At 44.5% G+C, this 24,215-nt stretch overlaps 1 protein-coding gene across 1 annotated transcript in view; it reads left to right on the forward strand.

The window, feature by feature from the left end:
- Window positions 1–24,215, forward strand: part of RALBP1 (ralA binding protein 1) — a 250,917-nt gene that overhangs the window by 153,082 nt on the left and 73,620 nt on the right. Inside the window, exons 5-6 of the mRNA XM_085607330.1 lie at window positions 3,289–3,450; window positions 3,658–3,789. Coding sequence (XP_085463456.1) covers window positions 3,289–3,450; window positions 3,658–3,789 — 294 coding nt within the window. The remainder of the gene's footprint in view (window positions 1–3,288; window positions 3,451–3,657; window positions 3,790–24,215) is intronic.

Here is a 24,215-nt window from a genome sequence, read left to right on the forward strand (position 1 = left end):
GCATGAGGCCCCATGTTCGAACCGGGGTAGTAACAACGCAGGGGGGTGCGGGAAACTGTCCTAATACATAGGACTCATCATTTAGGAAACGGTGTGTCCAAACTTCCTCCCGTAACACAAGGGGGGAGAACTGCTCTGTGATAGGGGGTGACGGCGTGCAAGTGCGAGGTCTCACAGTTAGTGGGCATGTAGAAAAGGCAATGCGCGTCTTGTGCAAGGTGTTGGCTCCGGCGAATGAGACAACGTGCATGAGGTGAACTTCACATATAAGGATATTGTGCGACAGTCTGTATGTCCAAGTCACTTCAGGGTGAGGCACGAGAGATCAGACCTTCCAGCAGCCCATCCGCGGTTTGCGGGGTGGCGTGGGGGAGTGCTGTCAGGTCAGCTCCCGAGATGGTGCTGTCGTTGTCGCCTTCTGATGAGAACAGATGTGGGGGTCGGTCTATGGACTCCAAGGGTCGCGGGGAGTGCAGATCGATAGCTGCCTGCAGAGCCTCACGCCTTTCTCGCATTATTTGTTCAAGGTCGGGCGAGTCATGAGAACCACCTGTTGATCTGGGTTCGGTATTACGGATCTTCTTGGGGCGTTTCCGAGTAGGTTGGAGAGGCGAGACCCTTTGAGGGTGAGGGTTGGATGCTCGCGGGCAGTGCTGGTCTACCCAGTCGTGTGCGGCCTCCACGGATGTGAAGAAGAGGGAAGCCCCGTTGTGAAGGATCTTTAGGCGGGCTGGGTATAGCAGAGCATATTGAATCTGATTGTCTCGTAGTCTCCGCTTTACATCCAGGAAGGAGGATCTCTGCTGTTGTACTGCTCGGGCATAGTCCGGTAAGATCATTATTTGGTTGTTTTCCACCCGTAGTGGTGCTGCCACCCTCGCTGCCCGAAGCACCGCGTCCCGATCCCGAAAGTGCTAGAACTTAGCCAGGAGCGGCCGGGGCGTCGCACCAGGTGGGGTTCTCTGGGCCGGCACTCTGTGAGCCCGCTCTATAGAGAAAAAGGCTGTGCGATCTGTGGACGGAGTGAAAGACTTCAGCCAAGTGTCCATATAGTCTATAGGATTTCCTTTCTCGATGCCCTCCGGTAGTCCCAGCACTCGGATGTTGCAGCGTCTTGAGCGCCCTTCCAAATCGTTTGCGCGTTCCTCCACTGCGGTTAGACGGTTGAGGACTCCCTGGAGCGTCGCCTGGTGGTCTTTCAGCATTGGTTGTATTTCCTCCAAAGTTCGCTCCTCCGTGCGTACCGGGTCAGCTAATTTTCGGTGGTCATCCCGGAGAAGGTTGACATCTGTCGCCAGGGTCCCGAGGCGCTCTTCCATAGATAGACGGGACAACTCGATGGCGGCCAGGACCTTATCCAGCTTATCCGATATTGATAGGTCTGTGAGGGGTGCTGTGCCGGGGGTCCAGGTCGAGGCCTTCGTCATGTTCTCCGGGGCCGTCTCCGGGACCGTGTGGTGCTGCGCAGGTCTTGATTTCCCCATCTTGACATCACGCGCGGTGAGCGGGCCGGTGCCGTCGGTCAGGTCTCAGGAGCCCACGGTGGCGCCAGGGGTCCGCAAGGGGCGCGGTGGTAGAGGGCAACGAGAGAGCAGTGTCAGGGGGCAGCAGCCTGGGCCAATATTCGGGGTCTCCCTCCGCAGGTAGGGCACAAAGCCACCGACGTCAGGTCCCAAGAGCCACCTGCACGGCACCTCTGGTCGCAGAGCCCCCACTCCGATCCCCCGTCCGCCTCCGACGCCGCGGGCGGGAACTCTCTTGCAGCACCCGTGAAGTCCGGGGGCCGCACTCCACCGAGTGCGACTGTGATCCCCCCGTGGCCGTCCGGGTCCGGTCCCCTCCGGAGGCTCCCGACAGAGGCAAGACCCCCACAGCTCCTCGGGGTGTAGACGACTAGGCCTGGTCGTGTGTGGTGGGGAAGCGCTGATGTGCGCCACGTCTCCCCATAGTCCGCTGTGCGTCCCCTGCGCCTGGTGTCCGGGGCGTCCCCTTCAGATTGAGGGGCGCGTTATCACCTCGCGCCGATGTGACCTTTCACTCCGGCACTCTTCAACCACTACGGCCTCCCGGGGACACCAGGAAGCCCTCTGGCAGTTCTCTGCAGATAGTCAGGGAGCGGGACAGGCTGGAGCGCTTCAACCCCCCGGACACCGCCAAGGAGGTAGTCTCTGTCACTGCCCTAGGTGTAGAGGCCTCACCGGTGATGTGGGGGAAGGGCCCGGTGTCTGCTTGGCGGCCATTTTAAGGTCAGGCAGGCCACACGAGGGAGGGCCAAAACACCCCCAGGTCGTGTTGTGCCCGCCGGGTCCCAGCTCCTCTTCACGGCCCCCCCAGGAGCGGGTGTTCCTGGGGCTGTCACCGGCGGTGTCCAGATCCTCCTCCGGTGCGAGGCAGGCTCTCCGCGCCTGGAATGGCGGGTCCGCCCGGGGCGGCGATGTCCCTCTCCTCTCGAGGCAGCCCGCCTCGGTGGCCCCTGGTCCGCTCACGGCCCTTCCTAGGCAGGTAGCGATGTAGGGACAGCGTGGAGCACCGCTATCCCCAGCGTCTTCCCCCTGCGCCTTCCCAGTCTCACTCACGGGAGTCGCGGCGCCATTTTGGGTCCCGGGCTACGGCGGCGTCCAGTCCTTCCGGAAAAAAACACATTCCCAAGGCTCAGGTCATCATCGAGCCTCCCGCCGCATCTCGCCACCTTCCAGGCACTGTCTGGCGCGTTTTGATCCGCCGAGCACCCGCTGTGACGCTCTGTAGCACAGCAGAGAGGCGCCCGATCGCGGAGCCTCAGCGATGCACAGCCCGCCATCGTGGCTTGCTTAGCCACGCCCCTAGCGAAAGGCATCAAGTTAACCATAATATCGAAGTTGGAGATGATGAAAATTATTCTGGAGAAAATAAAGCAATTTTAGAATCCGGAAATAAGTAAGAAGAATGCATGAAAAAACAATAAGGAGGTAAAATGCAAGTCTCCCACCTAGTAGTTTAAACTAAACATGTAAAGGGAAACTCAGACATGAACAATGAACTACACTCTGAAGTTACTTTTGGTAAAGGTGAAACTCCCACTGACTCCTTAGCATAAAATCAATGTAAGCAGCCATCATTGTATTTGTTTAATTCCTGGAAAGGTTTGAGAGAGAAGGGAAAGAGATGTTTTCTCTTGAAATTGAGTTTGTTAACGTCTGAGTTTCCCATTATTGATTGAGAGTGTCCTTGGTTGTCTTAATCTGCATCTTTTTATTGTGAATATATAAATATAAAATGTTAACATTATGGTTTTGTTTTTCTTGATAGATTAGTAACCGTGTCTTGTATGTGTTTTTTACACACGTGCAAGACCTATTTGGAGGCATAAAGCTTAAGCAAGTGATAAAACCCCTCCGTTGGTCTAATATGGCAACCATGCCAGCACTGCCTGAAACACAAGAAAACATCAAGGAGGAAATTAGGCGACAGGTTCGTCTCCTTATTTTCATTTTTTTGGGAAGCTGTGCCAGGTGAGTGGGCTTAAAGGAAGTCTGTGTTTAATTTGTTTTCAATTTTAGTTGAAATTAGTAGTGCTTGTCCTCAATCTGAGTATGATCGATATTTCCGTTATTTTTTTTGCATGAAATACGTAAGCGCCTCAAGGGTTCATGAAGTTTGTCTTTTTTGTTGGTGCAGGAATTTCTTTTGAACTGTTTACATCGTGACCTTCAGGCGGGCATAAAGGACTTATCGAAAGAAGAAAGGCTCTGGGAAGTGCAAAGAATTTTAACTGCACTGAAAAGAAAGTTACGAGAAGCTAAAAGACAGGCGAGTATTTGTTTTGCATTTAATAAATTCAGCAGAGTTAACAGCAGCAAATAGGACATGATTTGAATATCTTCGTGGCACCCTACTACACAATTGTCTATTCCCAAGATGGAAGCAAACACAAGGAGATGATGGACGAAGCGCTGAAACGTTTCAGACACTCACCCCCAGTCACAGATCTTGGTTGAGTCCATCATCGTTCTTTAGCTCACTTCGCCACCTCAATTCAGACCCAGCCATATGGAAATCAGTCTTGACCCTGTTCCTCATGGGAACAGTCCAGCCTGTCAAGTCCAGAATTGTCAAGCCAGTTCTTCACTGGACCGGAAACAAGAATTTTCCCTGTTAACTGAAGGCAAACAGGCCTAGAATGTAAAAATCAAGAACTCTACGCTATTTTTGATAACAAATATCTTCCTTCTCCAAGGCCAGCCAAGATGGCCATGTTCACCTTTCACAAGTGGCATTCAAAAAAGAAGCTATACATTAAGAGTACTAATTATATCTGCCAAGTTAAATGATGTGCATGCCTTTGTATGGCACTTAATATTTTCGATCATTCGTTACTCGACTATGTGATTTGCATAATGTAGGCTGTCCTGCAAACAATCATATTTAACTCTGCTTATTTTATTTCTATCAATACCGGATATACTCCAGCCTCTCCAAGTTAAAGCCCAGATTTAGAATTTTGGAATGAGGTTAGCATCCTCATTTTGTGCCTTGGCATCAAGTTTTTCTTTCATGTAACCTAAAACCAAAACTTTGTAAATAAATCTCCAGTGACCAACTCCTCACTAAAACACATCAGGTTTGTGTAGCTTCAAAGAGAAATTAAAATTCACAACTAAGTGATGCTGCTTGTATCTGGCTCTGCAGGAGCCAAACAAAAACAGGGTTTAGTTTAGACTAGGACTTGAATTCCCTTTCCCCTAGAGAGGAGCAAATGTCATCTCTACCACCTAGTCTCTGAGAAACTCCTGCTGAAAAAGCTCCATAACATTAAAGATTTGGGTAGCTTAAGCTCTCACATTCAGGTTACTGTAAAGGATAAGCCACGTTTACCCTCATAAGTAGATATTTGCCTGGGTGTGGTGCCCTCCCCACCCCATGTCCACTGGAACCTGGTGGCAGTAACAAGACATCTTTCTAATAAGCTGGATGTCCAGCTGAGTGCTGCCTTCACAAGAATTGATCATGGGCTCTGTAAGCCTCAGTGTCTACATTTTGTTACATGCAGCTCGGTGCCCTATTCATAGTCTGCGAGACAGAGATGCACGTCCTGTCAAATGAACCAAATCAGACTGAGGACACATTTTCCTCTACACACTTCCACCAGCTTTTAGTATGCAGAGACTGTTATATGTCTGAATTATAGAGATTTTATGTGCCTCACAATACAACTCATTTTTCATTCAAGACATATTTGTCTCTGAACCACATTCTTATTGTAACTTTACAAATGCACCTTTTACATTCCACGTTTATTGCTGACTTTTCCATTTCACAATTTTAGATGCTGTGATTACATTTGTACATTCTGGGATCTGAGTCCAGAAATTGAATTTTGATACAAATATAATGTGAATGTACCTATATTGTGAACATACATACTTGTTTGTGATTGTAACCTTCTGTGTGGACGATACCGCCCGCATATTTCCATTTTATTTCTATGCGTGCTGTTTAATTCGTATGCACCAAGTTTTAAATTCCTCTACTAATCACAATTTGGATTGCATATACAAACACTAAAACTATTTAATTGCTTCTCTTCTTTGTCAATCTTAATATTAAATACATGTGACTAATTGTGTGCTTACCATGACGCTTTTATGTAGGCCTTTGCTATTTCGCGTAATGCAGTTATACCTTAACCATGTATTGGTTAGTATAGTATGTCTCTGTATTTGCAAAACTATCCACTTAGTATGATTATAGATAAGTGGCTTTACCTAGTGTATGCTATTTATGTGAATTCATCTGTATATTCAGAAATTGCACTAGTGCTGACCCATCCATACATTTTATCACTGGAAGTTGGCCTTTGTTTCTCTTCAAATCTTCCTTGATTTCCTTCTTCTGATGCAGGTTGGCAGAATATTTCTCCTTTAAGAAGCCTGATAATATATTAACATTAAATAATCAAAATACATGATAATGTTTTGCTCCAAAGTCAGTGTTTTCTCACTGTCATGTTCTACACAGATTACAAATGAAGGTGCCTTTACTTAGCAATATTTCTCCTTCATCCATGCTCTTTGGGTTTATATGGATCAGTAGTTCCATCATTCACTCTGTGCTCCATTTGTCTCCCCTTACAAAAGTTATTCTTAGTGATTTAATATCTGCTGAGAAAAGGATGACATTGCTGCTTTGGATTTAAAATACTTCCTTTATGAAAATGGATAACTGAAACACTGCTTACCAACAACGTCGCCTCTCTGTTTAATTGTTGCAAAGGAAGACCTCCTTCAAGCCCCGCATTGACTGGTCGACCAAAGTTTTCTGCCTTTTTAGATGAACCTTAATTCTTCAGACCATGATGAGACAGTACAAAAAGTAGAAACTGAGTCACAGAACATCAAAATAGTGACGCTGTGTCTCTTAAATCTCATATAAGCGTAAATTAAATGACCAGCTTTCGAGATATTCACCCATCTGCTTTTTTTTTTATAACAAATGTTATTAACTTTTTCAAACACAACAGTAAAAGCACATCTACATTTGCATAGCAGCACCAAAGTAAACATTTCAGAATTAAGAATCACAAACCCAATCCGTCGTAAGCTCCCAATTTTCCCCAAATCGTATGTTTTTGCGGGCATTCCCATGCACCATAAATAGGTATTTCTAGTTGGGCACACCGGTCTGCATCCGTCTTCCAATCCGCTATGGACGGGGGCCTGGGGAGTTCCACCTTTGGGCAATGTCTCACTTGGTAATTAAAAAGGCAATCCCTGTAAACCAACGGTCCGTTTGGGTGTTATGTTATGTTATGTTAAGGTAGCTTATATAGCGCATGGCTACCCCAGCAACGGGGCGTCCCAGCGCTTGCAGACGAGCCAAAAACACAACAACCAGGCCAGGGAAGGAACCACAGAAAAACCTGGCCTATAGAGTGGTAAATAGCCAAGTCTTAATTCTCTTTCTAAAAGACAAATGATTCATGATAACACGGGCTTCTTGCGGGATTGTGTTCCACAATTTCGGGGCCAAATATCTGAAGGATCGGCCTCCTGCTCTGCTCCTCCGAATCTTAGGAATGTGAGCCAGAAACAGATCTGCAGAGCGAAGCGCCCGAATGGGGATGTAAGGGGCACTTAGGTTTTGTAGAATTTTGGGGCCTGAGGAATAAAGAATTTTATGAATAAGGCAAAGTTCCTTGAATTGAATACGCTGCTTTACAGGCAGCCAATGCAGACGATGAAGGATAGGGGAGATGTGACAGTTTTTTGGCAAACCAAACAGACTACGTGCGGCCGCATTCTGAGCTCTTTGCAGTCTGTAAATCTTAGATTGATTGGAGCCCAGCATAAGGGCATTGCAGTAGTCAATGTTCGACAGCACCATGGCCTGGATAATCATCTGGCGGACTTGGGGTTCGAAAAAACCCAAAATGGGTCTCAAAGACCGTAGACGGCCGTAGCACATGCCTGCCACCTTTTTGGCATGGGAATCAAGATCTAGTCGGTTATCGACCATAATACCCAAGTTTTTAACTTCCTTCTTAGGGGTGGGTGCAGGGCCCAATGTAGGCGGCCACCACTGATCATCCCATTTTTTAATCTCTTTTCCAACCAGTAGTACCTCCGTCTTGGATGAATTAAGCTGGAGACGATTATCAGTCATCCACTTAGCAATGTCTGATAGATCTTCCTGGAATTTAATTTTGTCAGCATTGGTATCACTGGAGAAGGAGAAAATAAACTGTGTATCATCCGCATAAGATGTTAATTTAATGTTATGAGCTCTGGCCAGTATGGCCAGGGGGCGGACGTACACATTGAATAAAGTGGGGCTAAGTGCGGACCCCTGGGGAACACCACACCGCAGCAGAAACCTTCCTGATTTATATGGAGGAGCATGGACCTGGAAGGAGCGGTCCGTCAAAAAAGAGACGAACCACTCTAGGGCTCCATCTCGGACCCCGATCTCGCACAGTCTTCTTAAGAGGATCTCATGGGAGACCGTATCGAAAGATGCGCTTAAGTCCAATAGGACCAGTGCAGCTGTACCACCTTGGTCCTGTACTTCCCTCAGTTGTTCTGTAATGGCTAATAGGGCTGATTCTGTACTATGATTTCCCCGAAAACCGTTTTGGGAGTCGTCTAAGATTCCATTGACCTCAAGATAGTTATTCAGAATGGAATTTACATGAGATTCCGCTATCTTGGATAGATAAGGTAGCAGAGATATCGGTCGGAAATTTTCCGGCTTAGAGGGATCCAAAGTGGGTTTTTTTAATAGAGGGACGACCTTAGCGTGCTTCCAGGATCTAGGTTTTGTAGATGAGTCCAGAGTTTTATTGATCAGATTTTGACCCTCTAACAAAATGGGATCCTTATGAAGTCGCGCCATTTCGGGTTTTACAGGATCCTCCGGGGAACCAGATTTAATTTTTACTGTCAGCCTATCCATCTGGTCCGCTGAAATAGGGGGGAGGATACAGAGAGAATGTGGGAGATCCTGTGGGATCTCGGGTATGAAAGAATCAGGGCTTGCGTCAGTTGAGGGAAAGGACTTATAAATATCCTTAACTTTATGTATAAAAAAAGTGGCAATCTCATTACAATGAGCATTAGAGGTGATCATGTTACTGGGGCCTTCTGGTAGCTAAGTCATGTCTTTCACCATGGAGAATATGGTTTTAGATTGATTTACACTTGACAGAATCATGTCAGTGTAATATCTAGCCTTGGCTTTTTTTTATTAATTTATGATACGTTTTGGTTGCAGCCCTGAATTTAATTTTGGCTTGGGAGTCATAGGATTTTCTCCAAGCGCGTTCAAGCAGCTTGCATTGCTTTTTTTGTTCAGCAAGTGTCTCTGAATACCAGAGGTGAGATTGTCCACGTTTGGACTTGGACAGTGTCACGGGAATCAGTTGGTCGAGAGATTTATTAATCCAGTCTCTATATGCGGCATCTGCTTCCTCCAGATTCGCCGACCAGACAGGGCGCGTGATTTTCAGGTCATCTATAAACAGACTACTGTCTAGTTTGTGCCATAGGCGCCTTGGAATAGGAAGGGGAAACTGTCTTTTAAAATTATCAGCTACCTTGATAGAAAAATGAACCAAATAATGGTCCGTCCAACTGAGAGGACTTGGGAGGAAGGCAATAATGGCCGAAATGTTTAAAAACACTGGGTCCAATAAATGTCCTGCTACATGGGAGGGCCCTTTAACAAGCTGTGTGAGTTGGCAAGCTTCTAAATCATCTAGGAGACCTCTCACCATGGGGTTATCACTACATTCAAAATGAAGGTTTAAGTCTCCTAATAGGCTAAAGTTCGCGGAATTCAGAGCCATAGTGGAGACAGCAGCAACCAAAGATTCCCGAAAGGAACTTACAGGGCCGGGAGGGCGATGAATGAGTAGCCCTGTTAGAGTAAAAGTGTCCATGATCTTGATCTTGAAAAGAGAGCTCTCACAGTCCGCAATATTGGCCGGGGAGAGCGAGCAGGAGAAAAAGGATTTAAAAATCACTGCTAGGCCCCCCCCCTCTCTTTACCGGTCTGTTCTGGACCTGTATTAAGTATCCTGAGGGGAGGGACAAGGTCGGAATGGCTAAAGTATCTTTAGTTAGCCATGTCTCCGTAAGAAACAATATGTCAGGGGTCTGGTCAGCAAGGACATCGTAAATATCCTCATAGTGACTAACCAGGGACCTACAGTTCAGGCTAAACATCTTGAAGTGTGTTAACTTGTCCGGGGGTGAGGAGGTCTCGGTAGTCACAAAGCCACAATGGGGGCATTGCACCATAGGAAAACCAGGGTAGAAAAGGTGAGGCATACAGGCTGATTGAGCCAGATATGAGAGAAGCCCCTCCCGTGTATATGTAAACATAGTACAAGTAAAGACACAAGGGGACTGGCAGCGTACAGCGGACTTGGCGCGGACGGGCGCAGACGGGCTTGCCTTTGGCGCGCCGCCGGCGCGCCGCTGCGCGCGTCCGCGCCCTCAGTCAGGTTAAGTAGCGAGGGGGGCGTGTGGGACGTGCGCCGCTGAAACGCTAACCTACAATATCCGGTACAGCCGGAAGTGAGTACTAGCCCCGACGACCCTCCGCTCAATCGGCACCAGCCGTGACGGAACGGGGTCAGGGGCAGCTCACAGGCGAGGCAGCAATGAACAAAGGTACAAGCAATACGGGGTATTTAAAAGAATTTAAAATGATGTGCAAATACAGTGTTTGTAAGACATGTGCAAGCAGGCAAAATTAAAAGTCATGAGCAAGAGCATGAGCAAGACCAGCGATTTTAAAAGAGTACATCAGGCAAAGTTTTAAAAGTCATAAGCAGGAACAACAGTTTTAAAAAGAGAGCTTTCCGCAGCTGGACTGACCGGAAAGATATAGCATATAGATATAGCACCTAGCACCTGGCAGTGGTCTCGAATATCAAGCAATCATACATCATGCCCAGCAGGGCCAGCCTGGGGGTCAGCTCGAGGTCTGGCCTTGTACCTCTGAGAGTTCACGTTGTAGCTGATGCCAGTAGGGTGTCAAGACTGGGCAGGCCAAGACCATGTGATGGAAGGGCAATTTCGGCACTAGGCACCCTGTCCCTGCCCTTTTATTTATTTTTTTATAAAGGGAAGGGGGCCAGGTTCTGGTTGATGCCTTATTGTTGGGGGCGAGGGAGGGGGTGCATCCAATGTACTTAGTACATAGCTAAGGGGAATACTGTGATCTTCCAAGTTGTAATGAACAGAGGGGGCACGGCGAGGGTACTGACAGTATCAACATGTATCATATTGCCCACTCCCGGCCAATGTATACTGCTACCTTAAAGGAGTTTGATGTCCGCTACATAAAAGGCAATAAAGTTTGTTTAAAAGAAAAAAAAAAGAAGGGAAGGGGGCCAGGTGCCCCCTCCCCTCCTCCCTGGGCCGTTTTCGGCCCCAGGGACCTCATCCCTCGGGGCCTGGCCATGTTTCCCTGGGTGCCCCCAATGTGTAACGGGACTGCGGGGGGTCTGAAGACCCCGGCGGTCCCTGCCCGCTCCCCACCTCATTCAGTCGGATCATCCCAGCCGTCATTGAACCAATCATTGACCATCAATTGTGAGGCTCGATAGTAGTACTGGAGGTCCACCATCCCCAGCCCTCCATCACAGGGGGAGTGCGGCAATGTGTGAACGGCCACCAGACCAAAGAAACGCTCAGAGGATGGAGTTGAGAGCGTGGAACCACTGAGTGGGGGTTGGGAGCAGGAAATGTTGGAAGACGTACAGAAAGCGAGGGAGGACCATCATCCAAAAAAGGTTTATGCAAACCATAACATTAAGTGGAAGCTGCGCCCCTCTCTGTATAGTACACTTTATTTTAGACACCAGAGGAGTTAAGGTGTATCATATGTTCTGGTAGAAGGGAGTTATGAACCACCAGATACCTACTAAGCCAAATTGCCAGGAAGAGATACTCTTATTGCCCTGTACCGGGACCAGTATAGTTTTGGATCTGTTCACGTGGAAACCAGAGGCTTCGTCATACAGGGCAAGGAGGTCAAGACACCGAGGCCCGAGGTCTGTGGGTCAGCCAGGAAAAGTAGGAAGTTGCCCCCATAAAGAGCGATCCTCTCCTCTGGGCCTCCATCCTAGGACCACCCGGGAAACATGACATCACAGTGAAGGAGCTGCGTGAGGGGCTCGATTGCGAGAGCAAATAGTAAAGGGGATAGAGGGCAGCTAGGACATGTGCCTCTGTGTATAGGGAACTGAGCGAAGAGCGATCTGTTGACTTGGATCTGTGCAGAGGGTTGGTGATAAAGGGCTCCAATGAGGCGACGTATGTACGTCCTTAGTCCAGCACGGTCTAGAACAGACCGGAGGAAAGACCGATCCATGGTATCAAAGGCTTTTTCAAAGTATATTGGAGGCAGCGCTGCTGGAAGATGGGGGCTATTTATTCAAGATTGCGCCACTTGGACCCTTCTAATGCAGTGTTGTGTTCTTCACCCCGACATTAATCCACATTGGTCACAGTGGATCAAATAGGGAAGAGCAGTTTGCAGCCGGTTGGCCAGGATCTTAGCAAAGAGTTTGATTTGAGTGTTGATCTGGGAGATGGGCTTGTACGATGAGCATTGTTGAGGAGAATGGTCCGGCTTATGGATGACCCCTATGGAGGCCAGATGAAGCCCAGGTTAAAAGGCTCCCTGCTCAGCCACCTCGGTGTAGAGCTTGAGGAGGAACGGGGTCAGTTCAGTGCAGAATTTACGGTAGTACCCAGCGGGGAAGCCATCGGGCTGGGTGTTTTGCCTGATGACAAGTCGTACAAGTCCAATTCAATTTTGTCTGCACTGTTGGGTTGGTCTAATTCCCGGACCAGGAATAGGGGGCTTGAGGGTAGCAGAATGTCAGCCTGTAGTGGGTGTTCTACGTCCTAGGGAGGTCAGGCCTTCAAGCATACAGATCTTGGTAGAAGGTTGCAAAAGCTTGCAGAATGTTGGGGGTGCGCGTCAGGCATTGGCCCTCTGTGTCCACCAACTTGGGTACTATCCTTGAAGCAATATCATGGGCAGTGAGTTAATAAAGAAGTTTCCCGTCAGCCGAAACGCGTCAGTCTAAGAGATACTATGTAGCAGGATACTGTGTATCATTCCTTGCACATGAATTAAGGGAACAATAAAAAAAAACGAATAGAAAATTCATAACCTGAACGTTGTCCTTGCTGGATGGTGCCGGTGCGTGAGGTGTTGGTGAGATAGAATGCCGAAAGGAAATATATATATAAATATATATATTATCCCAAAGATACCTTTGAGGTGGCCTTCGTCGTTGGGCGCCGTTCCACCCCCTAAATCCTTGGTCAAAAACCTTGGCGTATGGATGGACTCTTCACTCAATTTTCAGACCCACACAAAAAAAGTAGCGGCCAACTGTGTGGGACTGTTGAGGAGCCTCAAACCTGTACTCGGTTTCTTCGACCCCAAGGTTCGCCAAGTGATTGTCCAAGCCACTATTCTCTCCCGCTTGGACTATGCCAATGTCTTACTTCTGGGCGCCAACAAAGCAGAGATAGCACGATTGCAACGTGTACAGAACACTGCGGCAAGAACCTTGGTCGGTCTTCCACGCAGATGTTCAGCCAAAGCCACAATCCGTAAGCTGCACTGGCTTCCCATTGAATTTCGTATCCAGTTTAAAACCCTTATCATGATTTTTAAAATCTTTAAAACTGGACGCCCCGATCTTCTCCGATCACTCCTCTCACCTTATGTGCCTCAGCGTAACCTACGCTCCCTAGGCCAACATCTGCTGATGGTCCCCCGCACTAAGCTAGCCCGCACTGGTGGACGTTCTTTCAGAGTGCTGGGAGCCAAACTTTGGAACTCCCTGCCAGTTCACATTCGCTCATTGGAAAATTTGTCTGCCTTCCGGAAAGCCGTCAAAACTCACCTATTCCCCTCCCATTAGGTCTCCTAGTTGCTTTCTCTTTTGTCCTCCGCTGAGTTTCCGTGGTTCTTTAGCGCCGGGACGCCTCTTTGCTGGGGCAGCTGTTCGCGCTTTACCAAATTATAACATAACATAACATACACAAGAATGCTGAATGTCCGCCGGGAAGCCCTATCATCTCGTCCCAAAATGAATTGTTAGAACACACGTCACAGTATGTGGACTATTTTTTACAAGGGTTTGTCCAGACACTACCATCCTATGTGCGGGATACAAATGACTTTTTAAAATAAATTAACCAACTGTACATGGCAAGACAACTATCTTCTATTAACACTTGATGTAACCTCGCTTTATACAAGTATACAACATTGTGATGGACTGAATGCACTAAAAGACTTTTTGTCAAAGAGCAGAATCTCAGACACAACATAGTAGGATGCTCTTAGAGATGGTGGCATTCTGCTTAGACAACAATGTATTCATGGTCAACAATATGCTGTATAAGCACAGGAGTAGCTATGGGAGCCAGCTTCTCCCCCAGCTATGCATGTCTGCATATGGGCTGGTGGGAGGAGCTGGTACTCAAAACCGAACACAAGACTGTGATAGAGACCAATATTATTGTTTGGCTGCGCTACATACATGGTCTTTTTGTAGTATGGACAGGCTCACACCAAGCAGCCCAGGATTTTGTAGACAACATCAACAACAATCCTTTTAATCTACAATAAGCGCAGACAAAGTAAACTTCCTCGATATGCAGATATACATCAAAAATAATGGAATAGAAACAAAACTCTACCGCAAAGAAACATCAGGCAATACCACTTTATACGACACCAGTGCACACCCACGTCATCTTATTAACAGCATCTCCTATGAGGAAATGCTAAGGCTGAGACAAGTTAACAGTGATCCAATGTCTCTCAAACAGGCCCAAATCGAGAGCAAAGAAAGATTCTTGCAAAGAGGTCATTCATCCAAAATCCATGATGATAGAAAGATCTGATTTGTTACATGGTAGTCAGAAAAAGAATTCCAAAACTACAAAACAGTCACTCACTCCACTATGTAAACAACAAGAATTCAGAGTGATTATGGAATTCAATAAACAACACAAAGAGATTCGCTATATCATTAAACGAAATTGGCCTCTAGTTTTGGATGACCCTATTATAGGAACATCCCTGCCGAATAATATATCAATAACCTACAGTAGGGCACGATCAATGAGAGACGAACTGGTCAAAACAAGTCCTGAGATTATTGAAAGTTGCAGCTGGCTATCCTCATACAAAGGTTTTTTTAAATGTAAAGTGTGCAAAGCCTGTCAACAAGGTGTAAGCACAACAACATATGTCACTCCCTTTAGCCCCAAGAAACATAAAATCCAGAAATTTCTAATTTGTAAAACAGAATATGTGGTGTATGTCCTGACATGCCCATGTGGCCTACTATATATTGGGAGCACCAAACTCCAGGCCTACAAACGCATTTTACAGCATATGCGTGCTATAAGCAACCAGGACAACACCTATCCCGTTGCCAGACATTTTAGGGACCATCATGAATCCAAAAGTGAGGATTTAAAATACTACCTCATAGATTCAGTCCCAGCCTAGTCGTAGAGGTGGCAATAGAGAGGATAAATTACACAAGTTAGAAACAAACTATATATTCTGGAAATTAATTCTAAACAGCCTGGGGGGCTAAATGTCACGGAGGATTTATACACCTGTATCTAAAATGTGTGGCCTGTACAGTATTATCGAGATATTAGAGTAACCGCACAAAATACTATGAATGTTATGGATTTTTAGTCTTTACATTGCTGTTTTAGGACTATTTATATATTGGTGTATTTATATAATATATTTATATATTTATTAAGTGGACTAACCCCATTTGGATTGGGAATAGTCACGGACTACATCTAATCATATATATAATATATACTTTATAGGTATTATGAGTCCCACAACAATACAATGACATGATGATTCCACCAAGAAAATAACATAAAGGTCTGTACTTTACTAGATTAAATCATTAGATATATAATGACAGCATGGTTTAAAGAACAATCTATGCCCAACGATGAAATGAAAATATGGTTAACCAACTTGAATGTTAAAGCACTTAGCCAATCGAGATTTCTAGGAACTTTTTTCAGCACAAATTTTGCACATTATATCTATATATATATATATCTATATATATATTCACTGAAAAAACCATGGGTTTCACACACGTTATAGTTAGGAATTAGCATTTAAAAAACCTTAGAAATTCAATGAAAAAACCATAGGTTTCACACATGTTATAGTTAGCTGGACATTTTACTCGTAAAAAACCAATGAAATTGCCCCGTTATAGTTAGTTCAGCTAACTATAACTCGCGCGCCCGCAATGCACTGCTGATGACGTCACATATTACATCACTCATGACATGGTCAGTGACATCACTCATGACATCACTGATGACATCTCAAATGACATCACTGATGACATCATCCAGTGAATGTGTGTTATTCTGAAAATTAAATATGTTTTATATATGTATATCTCAAGGTCGATGGAAGAATAAATGGGTATATAAGTGTCTAAATGGATGATTTGTTTTTGAAAAATTGATTGTGTAACTGACTGATTAAGTGTATCATAGTGAATACATGGCTTAGTGAGTAATATTTAAATATGTAAATATCTGTATCAGTCTCTCACTTTGTGTATAAGTGGCTGCATGGGTTGGTGAGTAGCTACATGGGTGTCTATATAGGTTATTAGGTGGTTTTTTGAGTATCAGTCTGAGTGTCTGCATGGTTCGGTGGGGGGTATTACGTAGTGCATAGGTGCATGAATGAGTGACTCACTGTTTGTATGTGTTGAAGACAGCATGTGTGCAGGACTGTATGGGTGGATGAGTGTGTGTATGGGTGTCTTAGTGAGTGAATGACTGTCTCAATAGTGTCTTCAGGAGTAACTACATATGTTTTAAACTAGTATATGTGACTATTGGTGTATATATGTGAGTATATGTGAGAGGGAGAGATTGAAAGAGTTCCTGTATGAATAAGTATGTGTTTCTATAAGTGATTGTTTAAAAGACTAAGTATGTGTAAGTTTCCGTAGAAGTAAGTGTGGTGGTGTGTGTATAACTGTATATGCAGGTGAATGTATGTTTGATTCTTTATTAGCATGAGTGACTATGTGTGAGTAACTCTATGGATGAGAGGCATTATGTAACAGAATGTATAGGTGTATGAGTACATATGATGAGTGAGTACATGTATGAGTGACTGTAGAGGACTGTTGGTGAATTACTGTATGTGTATGTGGTTCTTAGAATTACTGAATAGGTTGTTGTAACTGATATTGATATGTTCATTATTTTGAACATTTTAGTTTCTATTTTTGAATGTGTGTTTCAATGGTTATATTAGGGGGAGAGGAGGTCTGCCACTCTATCACAAGGATGATGTCATCAGTGATGTCATCAGTGATGTCATTTGAGATGTCATCAGTGATGTCATGAGTGATGTCACTGACCATGTCATGAGTGATGTAATATGTGACGTCATCAGCAGTGCATTGCGGGCGCGCGAGTTATAGTTAGCTGAACTAACTATAACGGGGCAATTTCATTGGTTTTTTACGAGTAAAATGTCCAGCTAACTATAACATGTGTGAAACCTATGGTTTTTTCATTGAATTTCTAAGGTTTTTTAAATGCTAATTCCTAACTATAACGTGTGTGAAACCCATGGTTTTTTCAGTGAATTTGCAAGGTTTTTTAAATGCTAATTTCTAACTATAACGTGTGTGAAACCCATGGTTTTTTCAGTGAATTTGCAAGGTTTTTTAAATGCTATTTTTTTTTTTTATTCTTCATTTTTTTCAAACATATTTTTAATTTAATTTTCTTACCTTTTATAAAGACTATGCTTAAATTTTTAAAATCCTTAAATATTTTTTTTTAATATATTTTTTAAAATAAACATGTAAAATTTATTTTCAGATTTTTTTTTTATTTTATTTTTTTATAGTACGCGTACCGTAAGCTCACGGTAAGCGTACGGTTTACGCAACGTCCGTAATCTATCTACGCTGCTTGCGTATAGTTACGTACTTAGCGTAGCCGCGCGTACTGCGCGTGGGACGCGTGCGCGCTTACGCCACACGCGCACGTTACGCGGAAGTGCCGGGGAGTGACTGTTATGCGCATGCGCGGAAGCGCGTGTCTTTTTTACGCGCATGCGTACTTTTTGCCGTAAGCGTACCGTAAGCGTACCGTAAGCGTACGGTAGGTCATGTGATCTTGAAACACAACTTTTGATTGGTTGAAACTACTTTCAGTTCTAGAACTCTCCTACACCACACCCATTCCCCTCATTTCTGCTTGTGATCCCTTAGGAGAAGGAGCTGGGTTGTCTTTGTGATACGATGGCAGAACAGCAGAGCCCTTCTGAGAGTGAGGCTAGCACCAGCAGCACTGTCTTGAGGCAGAGATCGAGGAAACAAAAGCCCTCTTATGTATGGGATTATTTTACTTTTCCTGAAGGCCAGCAAAAGGTGAATGCACCCTTAGTTACTTGCTGTCTGTGTAAGCGTGTACTTTCTAGAGGTAATCCTGGCAGGAAGTATTCCTTTGGGAATCACACCATGAAGAGGCACCTCCAGGATGTACACGGAAGGACACATGGACATCTTTTTGGAGGTAACTCTTCAGAAAGACGAGCCAGTACATCCACAGCAGCTCAGCCTGGACCATCATCTGCAGGGCTTACTCCTTCTTCTGCAGGTCAGGTGAGCCCTTCATCTGTGGGGGGAGAATCTCCTTTTGCTGGCCCTCTGGAAATGAACCTTCGATTTCGGAAGGTTGATATTCATTGCACATTTTGTAAAGGTCTAATTTGTCATAGGGAGACCAGTGTTTCCCTAGTGAACAACAAAATAGATCAGCACATTTGTAGCTTTGAATGATTTTCCCATGCTTCCTTTCCTCTGTCCCTGCATGAACACAACGGTTCTTTTAAGAGCCAACCTTATCTTTCATCTTTTTTTTACATGTTTTTAAAAACTTTTTTTTTTTTTTTTTTACCGTACGCGTACGGTAAGCGTACCTTTTTTTTATTTTTTAAAAAAAACACTAAAAATCATTTATCACATTACATTATCCTTGAGAGACTACAATTATTATTATTATTATTGCCTACACTCCAGCAAGGGCAACCAGCCTTAGTGATGCTGAATGTATTTGCATTACAGACTTAAACCTGAAAACCCCACTGGCTTGTAAATACTGTGCATGACTATACATGGCAAGGACATGGGTGTGTGCTAAGCCTCTGCTTCTTCCCCCAAAAATTCGCTCCCCCTTTCCATCTAATGCAACTGTGAAATCACCAGAGCAAGACGCAATAAATCTCTGCCTATAATTCTTCTATGCACACAGAGTCATGTTTTCACATTAGTCCCAAAACGAATTTTCTTTGCCAATTTGAAAGCACACTTACTGCTCTTTTTTTTTTCAGGGCAAGTGTAAATCACTTTTACAGACTGACACATTATGAAACCACCATGTGTAACTACAACAAAAACAATTCCCATTTCTATTATTCATTTCTTAAGTTACCACATACATCCCCTCTCAAACTGTAAACTCACCTTTAAAATTAGTTAGTTGTGAAAGAAATGTGACACTCAAATAGCAGATTATCAGAGCCAGGATCTCTGTTGTGTTCACCTCTCTCCTCTCAGCAGAACCAGATAATGGCAAACTTTCCCTCTATTTTTCCACACATATACTTGTAAGTTTCAAATCTCAATGCTTCCCCCTTTTTTTCAAATGTAATCACACATTTCTATTGGTTGAAAACCAACCCTTTTCCAAAAGTACCCTTCCCCCAACTTGACTTCTGCCTAGTACCCATCCCCCAACTTGACTTCTGCCTGCTACCATAGCAACAGCTCATGGAACACTGCTGTGTGCAGTTAGGTCAGAAGTTTGCCAAACAATGTTTCAATTCCACAGAGCAAGAGTGCTTGACTTTTCAAACCTAACTGCAAATCCATAGTACTGTTCTTTGGTTACACATTTTTCTGTACCAATACAAAACATGCTTCTATCAATTGACACATACAGCCTAGTTTTTATTCTAGAATGGTATGAAACAGCCAATCAGTTCTTTTTGTTTTGAAAAAAATATGTATGCCTCCATTTCCAAACTGTCTTTCTTTTCATATTGCCATTCTACTGAAAGACACCTCCTGAGTGCATCCAGTTCTCCTTTGAAGATGTTCACAGTGTGGATTGTAGGGCACAGCTATGTCTTCTGGAGTGAAAAGTTTGCAGAGAAAACAGGTATGGTGAGAGACCTTGCTTTGCCAAATGTAGACATTAAATGGATTGGTCAGAGAGGGTTAAAGTGGCACCAATTGATGCCATTGGTGAAATCCTTCATTCAAATCCAACACCCTGACCTCATAATAGTGCACTGTGGTGGCAATGACCTAGGCACTTTGACTGGGGTAGGTCTGGAAATACTTATGAAGGACACCTTTGCACAACTGTTTTCACTTTTCCCTAAAACTGCCTTTGTGTTTTCCAACATATGCCAAAGGCAAAAATGGAACTGGTCCAATCATTTCTGTCCGCAGATTGACAAAGCAAGAAAGCACGTCAACAAATCTGTTTCTGCTTTCCTCCGTGACTATGGTATGGGTGCCATTTACCACAACAACTTGCGTTATGACATGCAAGACATTTATAGAGGAGATGGTGTGCACTTCAATGATGAAGGGAACAGAGTCTTCCTCTTGAACCTTAGACTCTGCATCGGTACTTACTTGTAGGTACCACTAAAAAAATGACTTCATAAACACAACGGCTCTTTTTAGAGCCCCCTAATATCTAAACACTTAAATCTGCATTTCATTTATTTATTTATTTATTTTTTTACCGTACGCTTACCGTACGCGTACCCCGTGATTTTTTTTAAAATCAATAAATGTTTTTTTTGTACTTTTCTGTCCTTCTTTGACCCCCTTACAAATGTTAGGGGGTCTGTAACTCTCCTCATTGCCCCCTTTTCTTGTTTTCACTCTTTTTTTTTCAGAGTGAAATACAGAAAATGGCGGCCGCCGCTTCCTGGTTTCGGCCGATTCGAATGTTTACTAAGATCTAAGAGCCAATCAGAATCGCGCTCGCGCACGCTACCGTACGCTTACCGTAAGCGTACGGTAAGCGTACCGTAAGCGGGCTCAGATATATATATTGATTTAAAGGCTATTTTCTCAGAATCTACTGAACAGATTTACACCAAACCTACAAAAGGCACTTCCTTGACATAGGGACTACCTCTCTGCCAAATTTTGATTGGGACCCCCCTTTTATCTCAGCCCCCGCTTGACGGATCCCCCCGAGACTTTCAGGGTAGGAGCGGAGCGTAGCGCCCCACCTATTTTGAGAAATTCGCGAGGATTCGTCGACCGGCGCCAAAGTTATTCAAAATAGAATGTTGAGGTTTTCCTATGGAAACGTGGTCCTAACTATAACTACCTACTGGCGACCGCCAGTAGGTAATTCACTGAAAAAACCATAGGTTTCACACATGTTATAGTTAGCGGAAATTTTACTGATAAAAAACCAGTGAAATTGCCCCGTTATAGTTAGTGCTGGCAACTATAACTCACGCGACCGCAATCTTCTGCTGATGACATATGTGTCTTTATGAAAAAAAAATATTTGTAATATATGTATAGCTAAAAATGTATGGAAGAAGACATGGGCAAATAAGTGTCTAAATACAGTATTAGCATCAGCAGAGGATTGCGGTCGCGTGAGTTATAGTTGCCAGCACTAACTATAACGGGGCAATTTCACTGGTTTTTTATCAGTAAAATTTCCGCTAACTATAACATGTGTGAAACCTATGGTTTTTTCAGTGAATTTGCAAGGTTTTTTAAATGCTAATTCCTAACTATAACGTGTGTGAAACCTATGGTTTTTTCAGTGAATTTGTACGGTTTTTTAAATGCTAAGTTACTTTACGCCATTCGTGGCGTGCGCGCTCACTTAACGCAGTTCGTTCCGTGCACGGTAATATTTTAATTTTTCGTAAGTTTTAGAAGCCATGCACAAATGGTGCCCTTCGGGCACCATTTGCACACGGGGTGGAGAGAGTGTGGATAATTTTTTCTGTTATTATTTTTTTTTAGAATAATTAGTTTTTGTATGCATCGGTGAGCCCTGTCTATTTGGTGGCCTTCGGCCACCAAAAGCACAGGGGGTGGGGTGAGTGTGGATAGTGTTTTTTTATTTAATTTTTTTAACCATACGCGTACCGTAAGCGTAATCGGCGAAATTACCACAAAAATAAAAATTCTGTTTTTGGCTTTGGGGGCTCCCTCAACATGGCTGTGTGTGTGGGAGTTGTCTACACAGCCCCTTTACATGTTTTTGGGCTTTATATTTTAAAAATAACTCTCAGTGCGAGAGACAAAATGGCGGACGCCGCTTCCTGGTTTCGGCCGATTCGAATGTTTACTAAGATCTAAGAGCCAATCAGAATCGCGCTCGCGCACGCCACCGTACGCGTACGGTAAGCGTACCGTAAGCGCACCGTAAGCTGGCTCAGATATATATATTGATTTAAAGGCTATTTTCTCAGAATCTACCGAACAGATTTACACCAAACCTACAAAGGGCACTTCCTTGACCTGAGGACTACCTCTCTGCCAAATTTCAAGTAAATCTGTTCAGCCGTTCGGGCTGTAGCCCTGTCTAAAGGTCCTATGGAAAAATGCATGGAAAAAACGCGTTTTGGGACCCCCCTTTTATCTCAGCCCCCGCTTGACGAATCCCCCCGAGACTTTCAGGGTAGGAGCGGAGCATAGCACCCCACCTATTTTGAAAAATTCGCGAGGATTCATCGACCGGCGCCAAAGTTATTCAAAATAGAATGTTGCGGATTTCCTTTGGAAAAGGGGTCCTAACTATAACTACCTACTGGCGACCGCCAGTAGGTAATATCTATATATATATATATATATATATATATATATCACAAGGAATCGCCTCACAAGATGCGCTGCATGGAACCCAGGAATAGGTGCTCTTAATTCTTTATTTTACTCCGTAACCTGCACCACCGCCATGACGCGTTTCGACCTACTGGAGGCCTTGGTCACATGATATATATATATATATATATATATATATATATTTTTTTTTTTTGACTCGCCGCCAAAACTCCCAATTGTTTGCTGGAAAAATATGGACACAGACCTCAAAATCGCTTAAGATGTCAACTAGGATGCCACCATGACTCGTTTCAACTCGCACGGAGTCTTGATCAAATGACACCATTACGCCTGCTTTTTTCATTTTCAAAGTGACAATATGCTGTGTATTACGACAGTCTTAGACATAGAGAAAATATGTTTTTGTAGTTCATAAATACATTAAAAGAACTTTCATGTAACATATCACACAAATGTAAATATAAATATATATATATATATATATATATTTTTTTTTTTTTTTGGCCTAGCGGCTAGGGCAGTTGACCTCGAATCTAGGGAACTGGGTTCGAGTCTCAGCAATCACGCTGAACATCCTGTGATTCTGGGCAAATCACTTAATCTCCCTGTGCCTAACAAAAAAATTAATGTGTCCTCATGTAATTCAACTGGTGCTATGCAAAGAACTCTGATTCGGGTCAAGTTGGCTCTATATAAAACCCTGTAAAATAAAACATTTAAAAATAAAAAAAAAAAGATATCTTTTTCTTGCTCCCCAACACTGTCTAGCCTCTTCAAGGGAGAGCTGGCCATCGTCAGTCGGAGAGCATAGGCGGGGCATTCCAGGACCTCTCGCTCCAGGGTATGGATCTTAGTCTCAAGGGCTCTGATCTGTGCTAACCTCTCTTTTTCCCTAACATTGATGAACCCCTTCACTAGACCCCTGATCGTTGGCTTACTGGCCTCCAAAAGGGTACCTGCCGATTCCACCGACTCTTTATTAATCACAAAATAAGAGTGTATCTCGGCCTCCAGATATGTCTCAAAGTGAGGGTCGCAAGTTACAAAGCTTTGAAGACACCACATATACCTCTGGATCGGGTCCGCAGAACCGACTGTCATGGTTAGTGGAGCATGGTCCAAGATCCCCCATGGGAGGATGGTCACGCAGTTACCGGACCGACATCAGTGTCCAGTAACAGAAAGAGATCAATCTGGGATTCCGTTTTATGCGCTGCTGAGTTGTGTTGCAGGGGGATCTGAGTTGAAGCCTGAAGGGCCCGTTCGGCCGCCATCTTGGGCACGTTATCTGTAGGAACGAGTCCTGCCTCTTCCTCTGTGACTTCGTGTATCAGCGGGCAATACCTTGGTGCAGCCCGCCACCAGGTTTCACATGATACTGCAGCACACACAAGTCTCTCCTCAACCCACTCTCTGGCCTGCTCAGGACCTTCAGTTTCACAGGGAAGATGAGCATGTATTGGAGATTGAGTTCGGAGCTTTTGCTTGACCTCCGTGAAGGGGCGACAACTTGTTGGACTGTGTCAGTATAGTAGGGAAGATCATTAGGCGTGCATTTTGATATCAAAGGTTAAGTTGCCCATGGGACTATCTGACAACATCGTCCCTGTCTTGCAAATTTAGTATTTTAGCGATCAGTGTGCGAGCCTGTGCCCCAGGTGGGTGATGCTGCCCTAGGATCTGTGGGCCTATGCCACAAACCATGGTGAGAGCGCTGTCTCCGGGACCCATGGGCAAAACCAAGTATCAAGTAATT

This window comes from Triturus cristatus, chromosome 5_2 (assembly GCF_964204655.1).
Source record: "Triturus cristatus chromosome 5_2, aTriCri1.1, whole genome shotgun sequence".
Lineage (NCBI taxonomy): Eukaryota > Metazoa > Chordata > Amphibia > Caudata > Salamandridae > Triturus > Triturus cristatus.